The 24,914-nt window shown below is 42.2% G+C and overlaps 1 protein-coding gene across 1 annotated transcript; it reads left to right on the top strand.

The window, feature by feature from the left end:
* Positions 1–24,914, top strand: wnt5a (wingless-type MMTV integration site family, member 5a). Its single transcript, XM_028021143.1, has 5 exons — positions 1–1,099; positions 3,419–3,567; positions 5,296–5,543; positions 21,190–21,482; positions 23,034–24,914. The coding sequence occupies exons 2-5, from the start codon at positions 3,431–3,433 to the stop codon at positions 23,490–23,492; spliced, it is 1,137 nt and encodes a 378-aa protein (XP_027876944.1). The 5' UTR covers positions 1–1,099; positions 3,419–3,430; the 3' UTR covers positions 23,493–24,914.

Raw genomic sequence — 24,914 nt, 5'->3', positions numbered from 1 at the left:
TGCGCTTTGAATAATTTCTTTCTTTTTGTCGAGCGGCGCATCCGCGCAAGGACGGGGAGAGGAGGCGACTTTAGCAGGTGAGAGAGAAGCGAAAAGGGGGGGAGAGAGAGCAGGGGAGAGGGAGGGCTAGTTTTCTGCACTTGAACGTAACCAGACGCACACATAGAGCGTGGGAGCCCAAAGCAACACGGAGAAGCAACACTAAAGACGCCGCTGTTTCACACGCTCTGTCCTCTTGGCACCGCGCGCGCTCGCTCGCCAAGCCGCACCGTTTGGAAGACAGGGGAAAGTTGTCTCTCTTTCTTTGGAGCAATACAGCCTGGATTCGACTTATTATTTATTTATTTTTTCTTTTCCTTTTTACCCCAGCAACTTGTTCAGCGGTGGACTTAATTTTTTTTCTGGTGTGCAAACGTTTGACTCAGGCTGAGGGAATTATCAGGGGACTGCAGAATGGAAGGTAAATTGACAAGTCGTGTGTGGCGAGGATCACCGTGTGGATCTTTCGGCAGGTAAAGAGCGCTATGACTTGAGCGGCTGAAGCGGCTGGATCCCATGTGCATGAAATGTTTTTTTTTTTTTTCTTCTTTTCGATTGTTTGTTTTTTTTTTTTGTTCTGATGTAGATGAGGTTTAATTAGTGAGTGGCTTCACTCCCGTTTAATTCAGACGTAAATCGACAAAAGTAGGACGAGATACTACGATCCTACCAGTAGCACTTTGGTTTTTAATTTCTGCCGCATAATCTACGCACTGTAAAAGGAAGTCATTTCCTTTCACTGTTTTATTTTTTATATATAAAGATACATGCTTTTTTTTTTTTTTTTTTTTTTGTGCATTGAGCTGTTTTCACCAGACATTTAAGCTGCTATAAGCGCACGGAACGCTTTTAATAGATACACTTGTGGGGCCCTCCTGCACACTAAAAACTCGAAAACAGAAGAACTCTCGGCCTCATCAAGCACTTTTCCAAGAGACCCGGATATAAAAAGCAAAGTTTGCCTTCAGTAACCTGAAATCCACCTGGCCAGATCTGGGATTATTTCATCGATAACGTCTGCAGAGAGTGGATTGCTACTTCTAAGGCGCTGTTCTCCCTGGTGAGTATAACTAGTCCCGCTTGACTCAATTTTTACACGAGCCGGTGTTTGTTTTAATCGTCCTGATGGGATTAGTGGAAAGCATTTGGTTCCTGAATGAGAATGTGGATGCAAGTTCTTGACAGATGTCGTGTGTGAAACATGCTTTGAGAAAACCAACACACTCCAACTTGCTAAGACTGCTATCGGAGTGTAAAATATTAATAATAAAAACGAAATTGAGCAAATGTCACCCACAACCCATTTGTGACAACTGTACGTGAATGATGGCTTCAAAAGTTTTCTAAGCCTGAAATGTCACTTCGTGCTTTTTCAATAATCAAATCCTTGCACCTGGCTCCCTCTCCTGGTTTTTAAGAAGCATCAAGGAGAAACGTGTTCATTAATTTGTGTGTGTTGAAATGTGTGCTTTTAATTTTAACCCTAAACAGTACATTTGTGAAACTTTGATTGTCACTGAATGTGGTTTTTTTTTCATGACTACCTTTCGTTTTCCGTAAAAACTCCCTGATGAGATGCAAGTTGTTATTGTAAGAACTTAGAATTAAATGTTTTTTGTGATAAGGACCTTAAATTAACTTTCCAAGTTTTCCAAAAATATCGACAGAATTTCCGCCCCAGATAACTCCTCGGTTCCGATAAGGGCCCCTAATTTCATCAGCAATGATAAATGCCCCTGTTTTCTCAAGAAAGCAACTGTTTATGGAAATTATTCTCCATGACAGTATTTTTTGTTCTCATGCAGAAATTTCTTCAGTAAGAAAGAAATTTTGCTCCGACAAAAATTCACAGCGCAGTCATTAGTCATCTGGCCAGGTCATAGGAAACCTTTGCTCGGGTCAAATCGCTTCCAGGGGTCACTGGACGCATGGATTTACACACATTATGATGGCGGAGCATAATACTAATAATTTTAGCAAACTGCAATGAAATATTTATTAGTGTTAAAATAAAATATTACTACTTTTTTACTGTCTCAAACATTCATAAATGTTATGTTTTCCGTTCGTAAATGTTAAATTCCAAATGAAGTTAATTAGAAGATATCTACTTAATTTATTTTCAGACCGGCTTCGTTTAGGCCACGAAAAACTCTATAGGCTATACTAGTTTAAAATCTGCGCAAGGCCGTTTGTTTCTGAACAAGCACTGCTTTTTAAATAACGTTGAAAAAGCACAAAGAACAAGCTCACAAATTATTATTATTACCGGGCTGCACGCAAAACGTCCAAGCACACGCTGATGCATGCGTGTTGCGTGCGTGAGTCATTTTACATGCGTGCCGGGGAAGTTGGCTTTTTTTTCATTTTCTTTTCTTTTCTTTTCTTTTTTTTGTGTGGAGTTTTCGGTTGTCTTGTGTCTCTCCCCGAATCAGCCCTGAACAATAAAAGGAGCGTGGCAAATCACAACTCTATCCCAAAATTCACACAGAACCTCAAGGCTGGCACGGCTGCTTGGTTTGCAAAATAAGGGGCAATTATTTAGACTTATTTTCTGCCTGCGTCAAACTGCACCAGTACCACGCACTCGTTCAACAATAGCGCTCGTTTCTCCCCCCCCCCCACTTTAATGTGAGTTATCTTGGCCAAACGAGACACAAAACATGGCTCCTGTTTGCCAGAAATTCAATTACCAAGATTAGAAATTGAGTTAAAATTTTCGCAGATTAACGACCTAAATATTCTTTAGATCAGCCGCACTTCCTACTCAAACTAAGAGCTGTTATCTATTTTTAATATAGACATTTTAAAAGTTCTTAGAAATTTCTTGAAATTAAAACTGTGATTTAAAAAAATATATTTTCACTTCTCAAAATCAACATAAAGAAACAAAAAACATCCCTCTTAATACAGTCGTACAAATTGATAATAGATTTGATGACGTTTATACATAGAAACCCTAAATTATTTGTTTCTTTGTCTGAGCATGTTGGTTTTAGAAATCTCATCTGAACAATTTGTACACTAAAATGCATCTCTATAAAATCTAACTTTAGGCCTTCCCTGGCTGCTTTCAGGAATGTGTCTGGGGTTTCATGACCATTGTTTCATCTCTGACTGCATGTCTTCATTTGTCAGCGTTGTCCATCCAATCAATTTTTTTATCAGTCTTTCTGATCCACACTCAGACTAAATGACTTTTCTGGCTCTGCAGTGCAAGCGCTGATTGACCTCTTGGCTCTCATCACTTTCGCATCTTATCTGCACATAAGCAAATTTAGCTAAAATTGTTACTTAACATGCACGTTTTTATTCTGAAACATGCAAAATAAGCAGGACAAGCAAGAACTAAACAAATCCACTCTCTGTTCTTTTGCAGATCTCTGGCAGAATGAAGATGAGGCTAGGTTGTGTTTGTCGGCCAGTTTGCTGGCCCTGTGGCAGCTTGCTGGACTCCAGGCACTGTGTCTTTGCCCTCACACTCCTCACACTCCTCATGCAGGTGGTCGTGGAGGCCAACTCATGGTGGTATGTAGACATTTCTGCTTCTACAAGATTTCACTTTGTCTTAATTTGTCAGCGTTGTCCATCTGATCAATTTTTATTTGAATCTCAGACTTGTTTAAACAGCTTGAAGGAAAAGAAAAAAAACACAATGGGAGAAATTTCTGTTTAAAAATGAGACATTTTTCTTTGCTTGCTTTGAAAGACAGCTTGATGTCTGTGTGTGTACTTATTCCCCAAACCTGCTCAGCTACATTGTATAACATGCTGACTGTTGCACATACCTTCCCAGAAATACAATTACAATTTCGCTGCAATTTTTAAAAAATTTTGCCAAACCAGAAAAAAATGTATATTTCAGACACATTAAATGCTGTCGTTTAGAATTTAATCCTTTAATGCATATAAATAGGAATATGCATGTACACATTTGTTCCAGCTCAGATAAATCTCCGCAAGGAATTTTTCATTCACTGGTGTGTTGTTTAACACTGATATAAGAAATTTTATCGAGAAAATAAAACATTTCATCTAAACACTTTTGAGAACATTTCAGTTTATTACCACTATAACATTGAAATCTGAAATGTAATTTATTAAATAAGACTTTTTTTAATGTGGAAAAATAGAAACAGCCAAATCAAAGCAAATGGTTTGCACAATGGGAGCCCATTAAGGAATTAATTTGTACAAAAAAAAAAAGAAACTAAACTAATGGACCCAACTCGGCGAGCAGCACCATTAAAGTTCAAATACTGAGTCCGATTACAAACCTTGTTGAAGAGTCTTTCATTACCAGGGATTTTTTACAGACTTGACATGGAGGCAAAAAAAGTCTGTGTGTCTTTCTGTTTCCTTTTAGAGAGAACTCACAGGTGTGAATGATTTAAGGGTGGATGTTGACAGAGCATCAATCTGCATGTGTGTTTGAGTGCTGAGAAGCTGCAGTGATTTTTTTTTTTTCTTCCCCCTGCTATGTGCCTTAGTGTGTATGTATCAGTGTATTCATTCCCGTGTTCCCTCGCTGGTGAGTTTCCTCAGTTGATCAGGTTACACTGGGGGCTAATTGTGTCTCTCTGGGGTCTCAGAGATGGGCTGCTCTAATTGTCCTGTGGCCTGGAACCAGATGCTCACACTGGTGTTCCTCTTTCTGCTGCTTTACATTGGTTCTTGCTATCTTCTTGGGTACAGTCATCTGCTTTTTTTTCTTCTGACTACAGCACTTAATTTAAATGAAATTATCATATTTGGCACCCAAAAATTGTGCAAACCGTGGAGGCTCATGATTTTAGACACAACGAGGGTTTGAGAATTATTTAGTTTAAGTTATTTTGATGTCAATAATCTGCAAAATCTTTTTTTTTTAAGTAAAAGCTTTAAAACTAAGACTTTAAAACTAAGACTGAAGCAACATTTTCTTGAAGCATGATTGGGGATAGGCTTATAATTTTGTTAGATTCAAAATGAATACATCAGAGCATTTATCGCAATGTTGTTTTCAATTACATTCTGAATAGTTTTTGCTCTCATGACCCTCTAAATGTTTTCAGAGCATAGTGCTTGAGCTCGCATGAAGAGATTTTACTTGTGGCACTGACTAAATGCCTCTCATTGCAATGATTTACATACCTTTCTCAAAGCCAATCAAGTAAAATCAACTGCTGATCACGGCCTTGGCCTGTGAAACCGCCATACATCTGTTTCAGTGGCACATGAGTGAAAACACTGCACTGTGTGTCCCACCACCCCCAGGTCTTTGGCCATGAACCCTTTACTGATCCCAGAGGCCTACATCATCGGGGCCCAGCCTCTGTGCAGCCAGCTGGTGGGCCTGTCTCAGGGCCAAAAGAAACTGTGCCAGCTTTACCAGGACCACATGCAGTTTATTGGCGAAGGTGCCAAAATGGGGATTCGAGAATGCCAATACCAGTTCAGGCACCGGCGCTGGAACTGCAGCACGGTGGACAACGCCTCTGTTTTTGGACGCGTCATGCAAATAGGTAAGAAATTCTTTGAATGTTAAACAAAAAGGAAAGCACAGGAAACGCATGCATGAAGACAAATTGGACAGATTTAGTTCCAGCTGTAGCTACTCACCAGAGTGATGTATATACATAGCTCATAGTGCCTTGCAAAAAAATTCATTCATTCACACCACATCCACAACTTCTATGTATTTTCTTGTGTTTTTATGTGATAGACTAAAAAAAACAGTATAATAATTATGAAGCGTAAAGGTAACTGAATTTTTTAACATTTTACTAATAGAAGTCGGAAGTGTAGTGTTCTTTCTTCCCCAGCTCCCTTGAATACTTTATAGAAAACTTTGAGCTACAACTAAAGCCTTAAATATTTGGGGGTATCTACCTACTAACTTTGATAAGTAGCTCAACCTCAGCAGATTGTGTTGAGACCCGTGAGTAACAATTTTAAAGTTCTGTCTCAATTAGATTAATGTCTGAACTTTGTCTAACATTCTGACACGTCATATCAATATTCTTTGATATGACGTACCAATAGAAAGGGAATTTCTGGCTTTGATTTTTATCCCCTCAGCATGATACTGCTGCCATAAAGATACGAGAGTTAGTTTTCTAACATGAACATGTTGTTTTGGATTCAAGCAAAAAAGTAAAAAATTTAAGTCATCTGACCTGAGCACATTTTTCTATATTTTTATAGTGTCTCTGACATGGTGTGCACCAGATTAACATGACCTTATGTTGCCTTCTTTTACACATACCTTTCTTACACCCACTCTTAAGCAAAGGACAGATTTTTGGAATTTACAACTAATATTTGCCTCGTCAACAGATTCTCATTCCTGAGAACAATGTATCTTTGCACCTCCACCAGAGTTAAAGTGCCAACAGACATGTTACAACCTTTGGACATTTTGATGAACTCACTCTCCAGAACTTTTCTAGAACTTTATCCTTGTCCCCTCTGGGGTGTTCCTTTATTTAGAGGACATGTCCACTGATGTCCTCTAAAGACATCAATGTCTTTAGAGGACATTTATGCAACTGTAGTTATATTGAAATTACGTTATACACAGGTGGACTATGTTCAGCGAAATAGGTGACTTTTGATGGTATTTAGTTACACTGCATTCAACGAAGGGGCATTTGAGTAAAAAATGGCGGAGCACAAAAGTAGGCCGCACTTCAAAGATTTCAATGATTTTTTAAAAAGCAGAAAACCATGGATAATTTTATTTATACTTTTTTATTATTATACACCCTATTGTGTTGGTCTATTGAACAGGTTTTGAGGCTGTAGCGGGAACACAATGTAAAATGTTTTAAAGAGTATGAGCACTACAAGTGAAGTAGTGTGAACTAAGATTTCTCTTCTGTTTTTTTTTTTTTTATTCACGAACTGACCTCTTTTTAGTCGTTTAAATTATATATGCCTGTGTATGAAATGCATGGGGCTGATGATTCTCAGCAGCTGAGTGAAGGGAATAGTTGGTGGGTGAGGTTGCTGGATAAATCACATGTGGCTTTGGCCCACAAAAGCAACCCCTGACATGGAGCAGGAGGGAGGCAGAGAATCTGCTTTCCCCCTGATGAATGGGAGATGGTCTAATACACACACATATACACACAGTCTGAATGATTGCTTTCTCCCTGTATTTAAACATAATAGGAGTGCAGTGAGTGTATGCTCCAATATATCAACTTGTCAGAGATTACAGTGTCTGTGTGTGCTTATAGATATATGAGGAGTGGAATCAAATGGTTTTTGCTAACTTAGCTTTGCTTTCTTTTGCTAAACTTAAACCCATTTGTGGACTGAGTGCGTTTGGTTTAGTTTTCCCATCAGTACTTAAATGTTCTCTATGTGTAATTAACATAAAATATCAGTGTTGTGATCTCTGCAGACTTACAGCAGTCTTGACAGCTTTAGTTGCAAAATGCTATTGGATTGCATTTGGCATTGGTTTTGATCCCAGTCGTTGCTTGTGGTGGGAGAATTTATATAATTTATCTTGGGTGTGCATTTTTCAACAGCCTGAATGTTTTATACAAATTAGACAAGTGAAGAAAAAACTGATTTTGCCACCCAACCACAAAATGCTTTTTGTCCAGCTCCAAGTTGTTAATTTCTGCCCCAATATAAAATTTGATGCATTCCTTTAGGAAAGCACACAAGTTGGACTATAACTTACAGCAAACCAAAAGCAATAGGACAGATTAAATTAATAAAAAATGGTAGTGATGGAAATGTGAAATGAAACTCCAAATTACAGCAAGAAAAAAAAAAAGAGCCATAGTAAAGTGTCAGAACTTAACCAGCCCTGGTTTTGAGTTTGCTTTGTGAAATCTTTACGACATTATCAGACCAGGGCGTTCTAGTGGATTGTGGTGTTTTAAGATTGCATTAAAGTGACCTGTGACTACTTCTTTTAATGGCTTAAAAACAATAACTTCAATTCCAAAGCATTAAAAAAACCACAAAATTATAGAAGCACATTCTTTTTTTTTTTTTAAATATTTGTTTATTGGTTTTTTTACTATATGTAAACATCAACAAAAGTAAACAAAAACAACCCACCCCAAATAAACAAGGAGCACAACAGTATCAACATGGAAAAAGGTTAAAGAAAAAAAAAACAACAAAAAAAACAAAACATACATACAGCCCACATACACAAAGTACAGACAGACATTCCCAGGCAACATTCTAAGTAGTCAAAACTCCCAGACAGCCAAGTGAACGATATGTTAAATGTAAAGAAATAAAAAAAAGAAAAAAAAAAAAAACAAGTAAATTAATAAGATAAATAAAGATTACAGTCTCTGTAAGAAAGATTGTACTGGGTCCCAGATCCTCCAGAATTTGTCTGAATTTTGATGAAGATCATGAGTCAACTTTTCAACTAAAACAATGTCAGAGATTTGTGAAATCCACATATCAACCGTAGGGGCCTGCGGTGCTGTCCATCTCAGTAATATGCATTTCTTGGCCAGAAATAAGAGGATTACAAGCAAATGTTTAGTATCTGCATTATATAGAATTTCCGAAGCATGATTAAAAAGACAGAAGGAGGGAGTTAGTGGGAACCGTTTACCAAAGATCTCTTGTATCATCAGATGAACTGCTTTCCAGAAAACCTGAATACAATTGCAAGACCAAAACAGATGAATAAGTGTGCCTCTATGTATTTTGCATTTACGACAAAGATCTAAAGTGTCTGGAAACATCCTCCGAAGGCGAACAGGTGTATAATAAGTTCGGTAGAAAAATTTAAAGTTCTGCTCATGTATAGAAACTGAGGCGCATTTGGGAAAAACCCCAATACAAATTTCCTCCCAATCTGCTAGATCAAACTTCAGCCCTAGATCATGTTCCCACACCAGCTTCATAGCATCGTAAGCTGAGGAGTCGGAGCCAGATAATAAACTATATATCTTGGAGATAAGTCCTTTTGGAGATTTGGTCATGACAATTATATTTTCTAACTCTGACAATCTTGTGCGTAAGTCTCCTGTTCTCCTGAGAGAGTTCACAAAATGACGGATCTGTAGGTATTTATAAAAATCTCTATTAGAAATATTGAAATTGGCCTTAATTTGTTCAAAGGGTTTAACAGAGTCAGAGTCCAGTATGTCCATAATAATTGACAGTCCCCTAGATGACCATTCAGACAAACCAATGTTTCTAATCTCCGCTGGTAAATCTGGGTTCAAGGTTAACGACGACCAAGAAGAGAGGATGGGAGAGATATTAAGATATTTCTTCACATCTCGCCAAGCCAGCAAGGTATTATAAACAATAAAGTTGCTTCTGAGATGGGGTATTTGGTCTATGCCACTTATAAAGAAAAGAGAATTAAGTTTGCTGGGGAAACAGGATTGGGATTCCAGATCTAACCATAAAGAGTTACTTCTATCCATAAACCATTTTGAAATTATTTTAAGTTGTGCTGCCCAATAATAAAGTTGCAGGGATGGTAATGACAGTCCTCCAAGATGTTTTGGCTTAGTTAATATAGAAAACTTAACTCTTGGGTGTTTGTTGTTCCAAACAAAGCGAGATAAATGAGAATTTAGTGACTTAAAGTGTGCAGGAGATAAGTAGCAGGGAAGATTTTGATATAAATAATTAAGTCGCGGAAGAATATTCATTTTTATAATATTGATTCTCCCTAAGAAAGAAGTAGGCAGGGGAGCCCATTTTATTAAATCGTGTTTTATCTTCTGAATTAGAGGTGAATAATTAGCTCCAAAAAGATTATTCAGATCATGTGTAACAAAAATACCCAGATACTTGAAGCCTCTCGTAGATATTTGAAAGGAAGATTGCATGGACTGTTCTGGGGGGATGCCGAAAGGGGTGGCGACAGACTTTCCTAAGTTGATTTTGTATCCTGACAAAGCACTGAACGTGGCCATAGATTCCAAGATAGCTGGGATTGATTTCTCAGGATTGCACACATACAGAAGTACATCATCTGCGAATAGTGAAATTACATGATTTCTACCGCCTATATTGATTCCAGATACATCTGGATTAGTCCTGATGATCTCGGCCAGAGGTTCAATAAACAATGTAAACAGTAAGGGTGAGAGGGGGCACCCCTGCCTACAGCCCCTACGAATCTTAAAAGGCTCAGACATCAAGCCATTTGTGTTAACTGAGGCTGTTGGGCCTGAATAGAAGCTTTTAACCAGGTTGATGAAATTTGGGCCCAGACCGAATTTATGTAACACCTGAAAAAGAAACTGCCATTCAACTCGGTCAAAGGCCTTCTCGGCATCAAGGGAAACAATTACTGCAGGCTTTTTGTGAGTGTTAAGGTACTGAACAACATTAAGAACGCGTCGTATATTGTCTGTGCCATATCTCATTTTTATAAAACCTGCCTGATCTGGGTTTATTATTTTAGGGAGGATATTTTCCAATCTCCGGGCCAAAACTTTTGCCGCAATTTTATAGTCAACGTTAAGCAAACTAATAGGTCTGAAGGAGGAACAGTCCAGGGGACTTTTACCTTCTTTTAAAAGAAGACTGATGGAAGCGTGTCTCCACGAGGGGGGGATGCCATTTCTCAGAATGTCATTAACAGCGGGCATTAATATTGGTTGAATCTCTGGCCAAAATGACTTAAAAAATTCCAATGGAAACCCGTCAGGTCCAGGACACTTTCCGTTTGGCATAGATTTAATTGCAGCCCAAACTTCCTCCGGAGTGATTGCAGCATCTAAAAAAGCACGATCCTCTCCCGTGACAGAAGGTAGAGATATATTGCTCAAATAGGAGGTGATATCTTCTGGGTCAGCCATGTCTGTATTATATAGAGATGTGTAAAAATCCCGGAAAGTGCTGTTGATAATTATTGGGTCATATGAGATGTCTTCGTTTTGCGTTCTTATCATATTGATTAAGCGACTATTAACTTGATTTTTCAATAAATGAGAAAGCATGTGACTGGACTTATTACCAAATTCATAGTATTTCTGTTTAGTATAAAGTAATAATTTCTGAACTTGGCGGGTGTAGTCTATATTAAGCTCAGATTTAACAGCCATTAGTGCCTTTAAATTTGACAATGTTGGTGATTGTTTGTGTATTTGTTCTAGTCGAATCACCTCTTTTTCAAGGTTATTTCTTCTCTCCGCTAGAGCCGCTTTCTGGTGAGAGCAGTAAGAAAGTAGCTTTTGCTGCATCCCAGATCATAGCAGAAGATACAGGAGAGTTTTTGTTGTCAAGCCAGAACTGCAATAAGTTATTCCGGACAAAGTTGCAAAAGGATTTATTATCTAAAAAGGAGGTATTGAATTTCCAAGTGAAAGTTCTAGGCATACGTAATACTGGATCAACACTTAAGAATACTGGTGCATGATCTGACAAGACTATGGGGTCTAAGTTACAGCTTTGAACTGAGTGTAAAAGCGATTTGGGGATAAAAAAATAATCCAGCCTGGAGTAAGAGTTATGGGGATGTGAATAAAATGTATAGTCCCTTGTTTTAGGATGTAAATGTCGCCAAATATCTATCAAACCAGTATCTGTGCATAAGTTTTTTAGGACAGCTGAAGCTTTTGGGTTCGACAATTTCGCAGAGGAGGACCTATCCAGAGATGCGTTCATTACGCAATTAAAGTCACCAGCCAAAAAACCAATTCCTTTGCAATGATGGTTAAATAATAAGATCATTCGTGACATAAACTGAGGCGAGTCATCATTAGGAGCGTATACATTGAGAATAGTTATATGTTGTCCATGGATCGACCCTGTAATTAGAATAAATCTCCCCTCTGAATCCTTCTCCTCATGCTCCAGAATAAAAGGAAGGTTCTTGTGTATGAGAATGGCCGTACCCTTCTTATTTTGTGAATGGGCGGAGAAATATACATTACCTACCCAGTCCCTTTTAAGTTTCAAATGTTCTGTAGCAGATAACCTAGTTTCTTGTAATAGTGCTATGTCAAGTTTATTTTTTTTCAAGAAAGACAAAACCTTCTTCTTCTTGATCACATGGCCCAGTCCCTGTACATTCCAGGTAACAATCCTAAGAGAGCCAAACATACAAACTATAAGGGCAGAAAACAGCTCTTAAACACTGGGTGTCATATTTGAATAGGTTGGGCTGTACATAGACATTTGTGCATGTATAAAAAAGAGAAAAAACACATTTAGGTTCCTGACATTTAACATAAAAACAAATAAAATAAATAAAATACTGAATCTGCAAACAGCAGCATTCACCCTCCCCTATCCTGTCCCCAAACGACAGAAAAGAACAACCCAAAAAGATGTCACTAACGTTTCCAAACAGCATACAACTCCCGATTCTAAGTTCGATCACAGCGACAACTGGATGCTCAAAACACCATCCGTGGTCCAGGCAAAAAAATGAAATAAGATTTAGCCACACTGAGAGGCCTCCCAACATAGTAAGTTCAAAAAGGAGAAAAAGAGAAATTGTTTTTTAGGTCTCAGCGTGGGTATAAAGTCCATCTTCCTCCAAATTTCCTGAATAAAGCAGGAAAAAAGAAACAATAATAAACAGAATGCCTCATTTAAGCGAGTCCAGAAATGCAGCGGCAGCCTCAGATGTATCGAAAAAACGGATTCGCCCCTCATGAAGACATCTGAGGCGAGCGGGATAAGCGAATCCACGGTATTTGTCGCGGCGGATCAGCTCCTTCACCACAGTGCCAAATTCTCGCCTTCTCCTCAGGACCTCCGCCGACAGGTCGGGGTAGAATCTCAGTTGAGAGCCGTCATGGAATATGTCACGCTTCTTCTTTGCTGCATTAAGCACAGCCTCTCTGTGCGAATATCTCAAGAAACGAACCAGGATACTTCGTGGTGGTTTATTCGGGGCCGGAGCAGGAGCTAAAGCCCTGTGGGCCCGTTCGATCTCCAATGCTGGATGATCAGCTGGTAAACCGACCAAGGTCGGTAGCATTTCTTGGAGAAAGTCCACAAGAGGGATGTTGCCCTCTACTTTCTCTGGTAAGTTAATGATTTTTAAGTTTTTACGCCGACCACGGTTCTCCAAGTCATCTATTTTTAGCTGTAGCTGTTCCACTATCTTCTCCATGGCGGCTATGCTTGTCCCGTGGGCGCCGAGGCTGTCCTCCGTCCCGGAGATTCTCCCCTCGGCCTCCTCCATGCGTTTTTCCAAGTCCGCCGCTCTGCTAGAGAGCAGCGACAGAGAGCTCTCGACCGAACCGACAGAGGCCCTTAAATCGCCCAGTGCGACATCAATAGTATCGAGTCGGGTGCCGATGGATGCATCCATATCTTTCATCCGGGAGGCCAACGACTTTACCTCAGATAAAATCAGCTCCATTGTAATTTGGTCGGCTAGCTCCGAGACGCTAGCATTAGCCTCACCCTGACTTGATTCCCTCGGAACGGTTTTCTTCTTGGTGGAAGAACCCGGCGGGGAAAAGATTGGGAAATCTTTTTCACGTTGTGATCGAGGCATCCCCGAAATGTTTCAAAGTAGACAAGAACGAGTTTAACTGGAGGAAGATGTAAAATTATTTTTAGCCTGGAGCGGAGAAGAGCCTCAAGCGTCCATCTTGGTCCGGACCCACGTGATCTCCCCATAGAAGCACATTCTAACTCAAAAGTAATTAAACTTAAAAAATGTTTACATGAACATATTCTTGCAAGGGCTGCATCCTGAATACATCTGCTATTAAGGACGCAGCCCTGCGTGTCCAAAGGCGAACCATGAATTAGTTAACGTCAAGCTTACGTGCAGCGGCTATCGATCTGTACCACCAGATCGATAGCCTTCAACTTAAAAGCGGCATCATACAAACTTCTCCGTGTGGCTTCCATGATGAGGGGGTATGAGTTTGAAAACATTTCTCCATCGTGCCTGCTGCCAGCTTGTTCTAAATGAAAATCAGCACTTTCTTCTGTGATTTCCAATTTTGACTTGCAGTGATTCACTTCCTGCTAAGGAGCCCTGTGGCTGTTGAAGAAAAATCCACAGAAAAGCCGCACCGGGCTGTAAGTTACGGAGCCCTCTAGGGGACATGGGGAATTTTTTTTCTTTTGCGTTACCTCGCAATACTTTTGCGTTCCCTCGCAAAACTTTTGCGTTCCCTCGCAAAACCTTTTGCGTTACCTCGCAAAACTTTTGCGTTCCCTCGCAAAACTTTTGCGTTACCTCGCAATACTGTACTGGTCAGTTATGCAGCATAATTGAATACTGCCAGCCTTTCTTACGGTGGGCGCCGTACTTTATGCTTTAATATAAGGTTATGTGAGGTTTTTCCATGAATTTTAGTATCTTTTTGTGAAATATCTGAAGTTTTATATCTTTCTTTAGGATAGAAAGGCACCACAAACCTACGATATAAACAGAAACCTTCCGTAAGTAGGAAAGAAATAAAAATACATTATAATTTGGACTATTTCTGAGTTATTATCCATCCATCCATCCATCCATCCATCCATCCATCTTCTTCCGCTTATCCGAGGTCGGGTCGCGGGGGTAGCAGCTTCAGAAGGGAGGCCCAGACTTCCCTCTCCCCAGCCACTTCTTCTAGCTCCTCCGGGGGAATCCCGAGGCGTTCCCAGGCCAGCCGAGAGACATAGTCCCTCCAGCGTGTCCTGGGTCTTCCCCGGGGCCTCCTCCCGGTGGGACGTGCCCGGAACACCTCACCAGGGAGGCGTCCAGGAGGCATCCTGACCAGATGCCCAAGCCACCTCAACTGGCTCCTCTCGATGTGAAGGAGCAGCGGCTCTACTCTGAGTCCCTCCCGGATGACTGAGCTTCTCACCCTATCTCTAAGGGAGAGCCCAGCCACCCTACGGAGAAAACCCATTTCGGCCGCTTGTATCCGCGATCTCGTTCTTTCGGTCATGACCCAAAGCTCATGACCATAGATGAGGGTGGGAACGTAGATCGACCGGTAAATCGAGAGCTTCGCTTTTTGGCTCAGCTCTCTCTTCACCACGACGGACCGGTACAGCGCCCGCTTGACAGCAGACGCTGCGCCAATCCGCCTGTCGATCTCCCGCTCCCTTCTTCCCCCATTCGTGAACAAGATCCCGAGATACTTAAACTCCTCCACTTGGGGCAGGACACCCCCCCTGACCCGGAGGAGGCACTCTACCCTTTTCCGGCTCAAGACCATGGCCTCGGATTTGGAGGCACTGATCCCCATCCCGGCCGCTTCACACTCGGCTGCGAACCGATCCAGCGAGATCTGATGAAGCCAAAAGGACCACATCGTCTGCAAAAAGTAGAGATGAGATCCTAAGGCCACCAAATCGGATCCTCTCAACACCTTGGCTGCGCCTAGAAATTCTGTCCATGAAAGTGATGAACAGAATCGGTGACAAAGGGCAGCCCTGGCGGAGTCCAACTCTCACCGGAAACGAGTCCGACTTACTGCCGGCAATGCGGACCAGACTCTGACACTGGTCATACAGGGACCTGACAGCCCGTATCAAAGGGCCCGGTACCCCATACTCCCGGAGAACCCCCCACAGGGCTCCCCGAGGGACACGGTCGAACGCCTTCTCCAAGTCCACAAAACACATGTAGACTGGTTGGGCGAACTCCCATGCACCCTCCAGGACCCTGCTGAGGGTGTAGAGCTGGTCCAGTGTTCCACGACCAGGACGAAAACCACACTGCTCTTCCTGAATCCGAGGTTCGACTATCCGACGGACCCTCCTCTCCAGGACCCCTGAATAGACCTTGCCAGGGAGGCTTAAGAGTGTGACCCCTCTATAATTGGAGCACACCCTCCGGTCCCCCTTTTTGAACAGGGGGACCACCACCCCAGTCTGCCAGTCCAGGGGAACTGCCCCCGATGTCCATGCGATATTGCAGAGTCGCGTCAACCAACACAACCCTACAACATCCAGAGCCTTAAGGAACTCCGGGCGGATCTCATCCACCCCCGGGGCCCTGCCACCGAGGAGCTTTTTAACCACCTCGGCGACCTCGCCCCCAGAGATTGGAGAGCCCAACCCAGAGTCCCCAGACTCTGCTTCCTCAGTGGAAGGCATGTTGGTGGGATTGAGGAGGTCTTCGAAGTACTCTGCCCACCGGCCCACAACGTCCCGAGTAGAGGTCAGCAGCACACCATCCCCACTATAAACAGTGTTGGTGCTGCACCGCTTCCCCCCCCTGAGACGCCGGATGGCGGACCAGAATCGCCTCGAAGCCGTGCGGAAGTCTTTCTCCATGGCCTCTCCAAACTCCTCCCACGCCCGAGTTTTTGCCTCGCAAACCGCCCGAGCCGCATGCCGCTTCGCCCGCCGGTACCCATCAGCTGCTTCCGGAGTCCCACAGGCCAAAAAGGCTCGATAGGACTCCTTCTTCAGCCTGACGGCATCCCTCACCGAAGGTGTCCACCAACGGGTTCGAGGGTTGCCGCCGCGACAGGCACCGACAACCTTGCGGCCACAGCTCCGATCGGCCGCCTCGACAATGGAGGCACGGAACACGGTCCACTCAGACTCCATGTCCCCCACCTCCCCCGGGACGTGTTCGAAGTTTTGCCGGAGATGGGAGTTAAAGCTCCGTCTCACAGGGGATTCCGCCAGACGTTCCCAGCAGACCCTCACAACACGTTTGGGCCTGCCAGGTCTGACCGGCTTTCGCCCCCACCACCGGAGCCAACTCACCACCAGGTAGTGGTCAGTGGACAGCTCCGCACCTCTCTTCACCCGAGTGTCCAAGACATACGGCCGCAGATCCGATGAAACGATGACAAAGTCGATCATCGAACTGCGGCCTAGGGTGTCCTGGTGCCAAGTGCACATATGGACACCCTTATGCTTGAACATGGTGTTCGTTATGGACAATCCATGGCGAGCACAGAAGTCCAGCAACAGAACACCGCTCGAGTTCAGGTCGGGTGGGCCGTTCCTCCCAACCACTCCCCTCCAGGTCTCACTGTCGTTGCCCACGTGAGCGTTGAAGTCCCCCAGCAGAACAAGGGAGTCCCCAGGAGGAGCACTCTCCAGTACCCCCTCTAAGGACTCCAAAAAGGGTGGGTAATCTGAACTGTCGTTCGGCCCGTAAGCACAAACGACAGTCAGAACCCGTCCCCCCACCCGTAGGCGGAGGGATGCTACCCTCTCATTCACCGGGGTAAACCCCAACGTACAGGCGCCGAGATGGGGAGCAACAAGTATGCCCACTCCTGCCCGACGTCTCTCTCCCTGGGCAACTCCAGAGTGGAAGTATGTCCAGCCCCTCTCAAGGAGACTGGTTCCAGAACCAGAGCCATGCGTCGAGGTGAGACCGACTATTTCTAGCCGGAACCTCTCGACCTCACGCACTAGCTCCGGCTCCTTCCCCACCAGAGAGGTGACATTCCACGTCCCAAGAGCCAGTTTCTGCAACCGAGGATCGGACCGCCAGGGCCCCCTCCCTTGGCCGCCACCCATCACACAGTGCACCCGACCCCTTTGGCCCCTCCCACGGGTGGTGGGCCCATGGGAGGGGGGGCCCATGTTTCCTCTTCGGGCTGAGCCCGGCCGGGCTCCATGGGTAAAAGCCCGGCCACCAGACGCTCGCCATCGTGCCCCCCCTCCAGGCCTGGCTCCAGAGTGGGGCCCCGGTGACCCGCGTCCGGGCGAGGGAACACCAAGTCCAAGGTTTTCTTTCATCATTGGGGTCTTCGGGCTGCACTTTGTCTGGTCCCTCACCTAGGACCTGTCTGCCTTGGGTGACCCTACCAGGGGCATGAAGCCCCAGACAGCATAGCTCCTAGGATCATTGGGGCACTCAAACCCCTCCACCACGATAAGGTGGCAGCCCATGGAGGAGTGAGTTATTATCGCGGGTAATAAATCATCTGACAGTTTTGATTGTGTCTCTGTTGTGTTCTAGTCTGAATGGTTTAAAGAGCTGCTTTCAGTGCCGCTCCATCTTCGCCTTAACAGACATAAACATGCAGTAATAAATCGATTTTCAATCAGTGTTTTGCACCAAACAGTTAATAATAATAAACAAGTTTTCACTGAGGCTCTGTAAGAGCCATATGAATGAAATAAGTAATTATTGATATGACAGGAGCAGCGGCTTTGACACTTGTGTGGTGGGTGTGTCGACGTGGGCGTGACGTCACCAGGTATGAATGGGAAGGATACTGGCTTTGTGTGTATTAGGAAGCAGATGAGCGGGGCGGTCAGTCCTTGCAAAGTTTGGAACCTGATCATCAAAATGGAATAAATCGATAATTGTGACAGAACAAAGAAAAGGTTTGGAGTTGATTGATAAACGGACAGATGAGATTCCCCGAGTTAACCCAGTGCGGCCCTTTACCATCATTAGTTTGTCGTGTTTTTAATAATAAAAACTTGTTAACAGTAAAAACTGTTTGGTGCAAAACACTGATTGAAAATCGATTTATTACTGCATGTTTATGTCTGTTAAGGCGAAGATGGAGCGGCACTGAAAGCAGCTCTTTAAACCATTCAGACTACGAACACAACAGAGACACAATCAAAACTGTCAGATGATTTATTACCCGCGATAATAACTCAGAAATAGTCCAAATTATAATGTATTTTTATTTCTTTCCTACTTACGGAAGGTTTCTGTTTATATCGTAGGTTTGTGGTGCCTTTCTATCCTAAAGAAAGATATAAAACTTCAGATATTTCACAAAAAGATACTAACATTCATGGAAAAACCTCACATAACCTTATATTAAAGCATAAAGTACGGCGCCCACCGTAAGAAAGGCTGGCAGTGTTCAATTATGCTGCATAACTGACCAGTACAGTATTGCGAGGTAACGCAAAAGTTTTGCGAGGGAACGCAAAAGAAAAAAAATTCCCCATGTCCCCTAGAGGGCTCCGTAGTAAGTCGCATGGTTCAAAGCGTGGGAAAAATGTTGCGGCTTATAGTGCAAAAAATATGGTATTTAAAGTTGGTCTGATTTTTATTTAGTTCCTTTTTAGGAGGTGTCCTGTACGATGCAACTGTGTTCTGTTTTGCAGATCCAAATTTAACATGAGGTTGTTAAGCCCACTCTATGTTCACTAGTTTTAAGTGGCTGGTTTGACATTGATCAACAATATTATCAACAGCAATGTGTTGCTGCAGAAGTGAACCATGTCATCCCAAATCAGGAGTTGTTTTTTTAATATACACTTTAACCAACTGATCAACTGTTGAATTAGCCTCTCTAGATTCAATGTTGTACTTCTGACCTTCCACAAGTGAGTCCTAAATGAAAACTTTACACACTGCCAGTCTTTCGGCTCTCGTCCTCCACAGCATTGACTTGGTCTCGGTCCACTGTGACCTGGATAAACATGTCCTCCACTTTATAGTTGTCTGTGTGAAAGCTTTAAAACTGAGCATCAGAGTGAGACTGTGTTCAGATTTCCTCTTTTTGTTGGCTTTGCTTGCTCGAGGTTATGATGCATGAGCAGCTCGGAAGATTAGAGTCCATCTGTCCACAGTTCCACTATTAGGCCAATATCCTCAGGCTGGATTAAAAGTTGTTCACAACTAATTAATCCCCCAGGAACTCTGATCTTATCTGCCTCAAAGCATTCTTTGAGACTTGACAAAGGAGTTCTTCAGTGTGGTTGTTTCCTATCATTTATATTTGTGTATTTTTCTTGCTCTATCATTTTTTTCTTGACCCATCTAACTTTTCCTCCCATCTGTTGTTGTCATTACTGCTCAATCCCTATAGATTTGGCCCTGTAAGTATATGAACCATGCATTTTTATTGTTTAGCAGTTCTTGTCTTCTCATTCTACCAACCAGCTTTATAGGTTTTTTGTTTTTTTTTCGTCTGGTTCTTTTTGAGCTGCTATCTTATTTTAGTTTGCTGTACTTGTCTGTGGCTTTGTTGGAGTGACAATGTATACAGTCCATGCGCATTTCTGTATCCACCTCTTGTCTGTATAGAGGAAATGTTGAGGGCAGAAAACGTGGATGTTAATGAACAGTGATTCCACTCACTCATGAAAGACAAAGCAAAAGAGTCGCTGTCACTTTTAATTTTGCTCAAATGTGAGTGGCTTGTGAAGAGGGATCTCTGTCACTTGAGGGCGCTGTGTTCTCTCTGGCTGCATCCCAATAACAGCAAAGCAGATTACACTGTTCAACATGCTGGCGGATGACGAGCCTGCAATACTTGGCTGGAGTGCTTTGTAATCTTAAGTGTATAGTGAATGCTGTAAGATGACATCACATCTCACAACATCACACACACTCTTAAATCAGAATGGCACCGAGTTGCCTATTATATTGAATAGACATCAATGCTTATACTCCAAAAATGGAGACGGGGCCTTGCATAGTCTTCACACCGCTTGAACTTTTCAATATTTTTGTAACATTTCAAATAATTTTCTTGGGATTTTTTTTAGATCAAACAAAACAAAGTAACACATACCTGCGAAGTGGAAGGGAAATTACTTACTTAATGTCGTGTAGAACCAGCTTTCACTGAATATGCAGCGACAAGTCTCTACTGACAAAAGGACCTTCTGTGTTCTTCTATGGTTTGTGGCAACTTGCAAATTGGACTTCTAATGACATTATTGCAACATGGCTTTCTTCTTGCCATCTTATTAGGTATGGAATCCACACCTAATAGTTTTTTGTGTTCATAGATACCTCTACCTGTGTTGTGGATCTTTGTGGCTTCTCTCATGTTACCATGGATCTCTTTGCGCATTCTCTAAATGTTTTTCTGCCCTGGCCATTTAGTTCAAGTGGATGGCCAGGTTTGCAGTTGTGCGGTACTACTTTCCATTTCTGGACGATCAAACAGGTCTCCATAGAATGTGCAATGCTTGTAATCATATTTTACCACCAAACCTGCTTTGTTTGCTTGTTAATGTGCACACAAGGAGGCTCTATTTACTAAATAGGAAACTTCTGAGGCAGTTAGTTATGCTGAAGCATTTTTAGTGTCAGAGTAAAAGGGAACTGAATACACATACACACCAAACTTTTTATGTCCTTATTTGAAAACGAAAAATCAATGATGTGCTACTTTGTGTTGAGATATCGCTTCTATACATCCTGTTCTTGGGTTGTGACAAAGCATGAAGTTCAGTATCACTATTTACAAGGCAATATTATTCAGCCTACAGAGTAGCATTTAGATTTTTCTGTTCCAGCCTCAGTATGTCAAATGTGATATGATGTTTATGTTTGTGTGTCTACAGGCAGTCGGGAAACGGCGTTCACCTATGCCATCAGCGCAGCAGGGGTGGTGAACACAGTGAGCCGTGCCTGCAGAGAGGGCGAGCTCAACAGCTGCGGGTGCAGTCGGGCCGCTCGTCCCAAAGATCTACAGAGAGACTGGCTGTGGGGCGGATGTGGAGACAACCTCAACTACGGCTACAGGTTCTCCAGGGAGTTTGTGGATGCACGCGAAAGGGAGAAGAGCTATCCAAAAGGCTCGTACGATAGCGCAAGATTGCAGATGAACCTTCACAATAATGAGGCAGGAAGGAGGGTAAGGCATCACCTTTTACATTATCCGATAAGAAACAAATGTAAAAGTTCTCAAAGAGGAAAGCAGACTTTTAGAAGTGAGACAATCCAGGTCCGTAAAACAGATTCTGTATGATCATCTGTTTAACAGCTCTGTCTGTTCACTCCCTCCGCAGCTTTGATGTGTATGGGGAGAGGGAGTCGTTGGAAACAGCTCTGGGGTTTTTCCTTTCCAAACATCTTGAATCAACCTCAAAGAAAGCATCGTGCTAGATCTCTTTGGCCAAACTGTTCTCTTTCAAGTTGAACAAATGAGTGAACATTTTATGTTGAACACCTTTGGAGACTAAAACAAAACAATGATTCCCTCAGAAGAAAACTGATCCCTTATGACAACAGCAGTATCTTTGATTGCTGGAGAGACAAGTTACAGTGCAAACCTTTGGGGATGTACAGTGCCTTACAAAAGTATTCATACTTCGTAAATGTTTTTCCTTTTATGTCAAATTACAATTGTTGAGCCTAATGTGATAAACTCAAAAACCATTACTAGTATCAAAAGTAATAGACATGAGACCTAGAGGACAAAGGTTGTGTTTTTTTTCCCCATACCTCCTCTTCCCCCTTTCAAACACACTAAAACAGAAAAAAGACTGGAAAGCATTCATATTCGCCACCTGCGGAGCGCTTTGCGGAACCACATTGTTTTGCTGGGAGGGAAACTCAGGTCTCTGAGCAGCTTACCTGTCCTGATGCTTGTCCTTGGGGTGTTTGCAGTTGTGCCATTCTCAATTTTTGGATATTACAATGTTCATAGCTTAGGATATTATTTTATAACCAACCGTACCAATGTCTATATAACTCCCACAGTCCTAGAAGCCCTGTGTGCGGTCCCGGCAGGGTCACACTGACTCTGTGTGCGCTTTAATAAGGTTTTTGTTTTTCTCGTGGTTGTGGGAACTAACGAGCTGAGGGGACACCCCATCAGCCTGTCAGTTGTTCAATCATGACATCTGCCTTGCTCTTCCTGAGCATTGAGCTAGAGGGTTCAGTCTTGAAATGGGAAACCTCATGTCTCAAAGAGATTTACCTGCTTAGCCAAAGTTGAAATAAAAACAAAGTTTAAAGTTCTACACAACTTCATTCCTGTCTAGTGTTTCCCTTGGTCTTAATAATGCTGTGTTTGTGCTCTCATTTTCCTTAAGAAATCACTTAGACTATCACAGTACAGCTGTATTTGTTCTGATTTATACTAATTAGCTAAATTTTGAAGGTTGTTGGTTGCAATGGATTTTATTTGAGTATCAGAGTAAAGAGAGCTTATGCATGTCATAATTTTGTTAGAAAATACATAATCTTTTTTACTTCCATTTCACAAAAAGGCACTAAAAAAACTTTTAAAAATACAAAATTTTGTGGTTGCAATAAGACAGGACATTCTCAAGCAGTAGGCAGTTTTCCAATACACACTGAATTTGTTTTCTGCAGGGTTAGCAGCAGGGCTTTTCAAATGGGAATTACCACTTTTAGCCACTTTTTCATTATTATTATTATCTTTTTTTTTTTCTCTAAGGCGGTGTCAAACCTTGCCGATGTGTCGTGCAAGTGCCATGGTGTGTCTGGATCCTGCAGCTTAAAGACCTGCTGGTTGCAGCTGGCCGACTTCCGTAAGGTGGGCGACGCTCTGAAGGAGAAGTATGACAGTGCAGCAGTCATGAAGCTTAACTCGCGTGGCAAACTGGTGCCAATGCACAGCAATTTCAACGCTCCGACAAGCAACGATCTGGTGCATATCGACCAGAGTCCAGACTACTGCTTAAAGAACCAAAGCACTGGCTCCATAGGCACCGTGGGGCGCCTTTGCAACAAGACGTCAGAGGGCATGGATGGATGCGAGCTGATGTGCTGCGGCCGAGGTTACGACCAATTCAAGGCACACCTTGTGGAGCGATGCAACTGCAAGTTCCACTGGTGCTGCTATGTGAAGTGCAGGGTGTGCACCACAGTTGTAGACCAATTCGTCTGCAAGTGATGAAAGACCCGTTGCCTTGCGGATGATGGTTGTACATCTGTGTGAATTCATGAGCTGTGGAACACAGGATGGAAGAAAGAAACTATATAAATTATATTTATAGAGTTAAACAATTATGTCCTTTGCAAAAAAAAGACCCTCTTAAAAACAAAACAAAAACAGTTCCTTTTTAGAAACCAAGAGTATTGTTAAATATTTATTTCCAGATTGCTATGTTTTTATTCTGGCCGAGTCAATATCAGCTACTTTTATTTTTTAGTCTGAGTTCTCTAAAACTCTCAATCACTTCATCCCTTCCTCCCCAGAGCAGTTTCTTTTTTTTCACTAGGAAACTTAATTCCTCTTTGCAAGTGGCTCACTCTAATGGATGCTGTCTGCAAAGCTAATCTTGTGCCTTCCACTTTCTAACAAAAGTGGTGTTTGATGTTGTCTCATAATTGGCTTAGAAATTCTGATGAATTGGTCATGAATTGGTGGGTTAAGGTGCTTGTGTGCCATGTGTGGATCTTCACAAGGCCAGTTCCAAGCCAGAAATCACAATCCTTTACTTGTCACTTCTTTACACATGAGGCGGAATAATTGAGATGTTTGCTTTTTTGTGAATCCTTGCATTATGAGGGAGAGCTACAGTGACACGGCTATTTTTTTATTTTTATTTTTTTGTGGGGACACTGGGCCTTTTATTAAGCTGCCCCAGAAGCCTTAACATTCCCCAGGTGCTGCAAATGGCCCTTTGTTCATTATGCACTTTGACACACAGACTTTAACCTGTCTGTATGTGTCTCTTCAACTGTTATTCATATAGCCATATCATAGTCTCCTTTTTTCAATATTAATTCAGATTATCCATTTAACATTATTTTACAGTACTTATCATGGTTCATATATATGGGCAATGTCATGGTGAACAATGGTGAAATATTAAGCGCTCTCTGTAAATAGTATAGCATAGTCTATTCAGCCAATCAATAAACTGTATTTATTTTTTTAACCCAATCTTCCTTTAAGCTTAAAGAAAGCAAAGTATTGTTTCTATAAACAGATGATTAAGGTTAGTTTTAAGGTCACTTTTCCAAATTGTTTCCCACTGACACATGGCGCTTCACTGTTTTTGTAAAGGGAAATGCACCTTATTGTTCAGAAACAAAACCTTTCACTCACGTTTGGCTTTACAGCTACACCATTTTTTTTCCCCACAAATGTTCAGATTTTTACTTTACCACAGATTTCCACCATGCTATAGTCCCTGTAAGGAATTTTATTAGGCGTATTCCAACAACCCAACAATGTGTATTTATAAGCTTCTTTTAATGAATTTGAGGTGTGTTGAATTTAATGTGTTATAGTTGCTATTTTGTTACTTTTTACAAATTGGCTCAATGCTCTTCTTTCTTTCAATAAATATGAAATGTAAAACAAGCA

This window comes from Xiphophorus couchianus, chromosome 1 (genome assembly GCF_001444195.1).
Source record: "Xiphophorus couchianus chromosome 1, X_couchianus-1.0, whole genome shotgun sequence".
In the NCBI taxonomy this organism is placed as follows: domain Eukaryota; kingdom Metazoa; phylum Chordata; class Actinopteri; order Cyprinodontiformes; family Poeciliidae; genus Xiphophorus; species Xiphophorus couchianus.
Note: the sequence above shows the minus strand (reverse complement) of the source record. Positions and strands in the feature narration are given on the sequence as shown.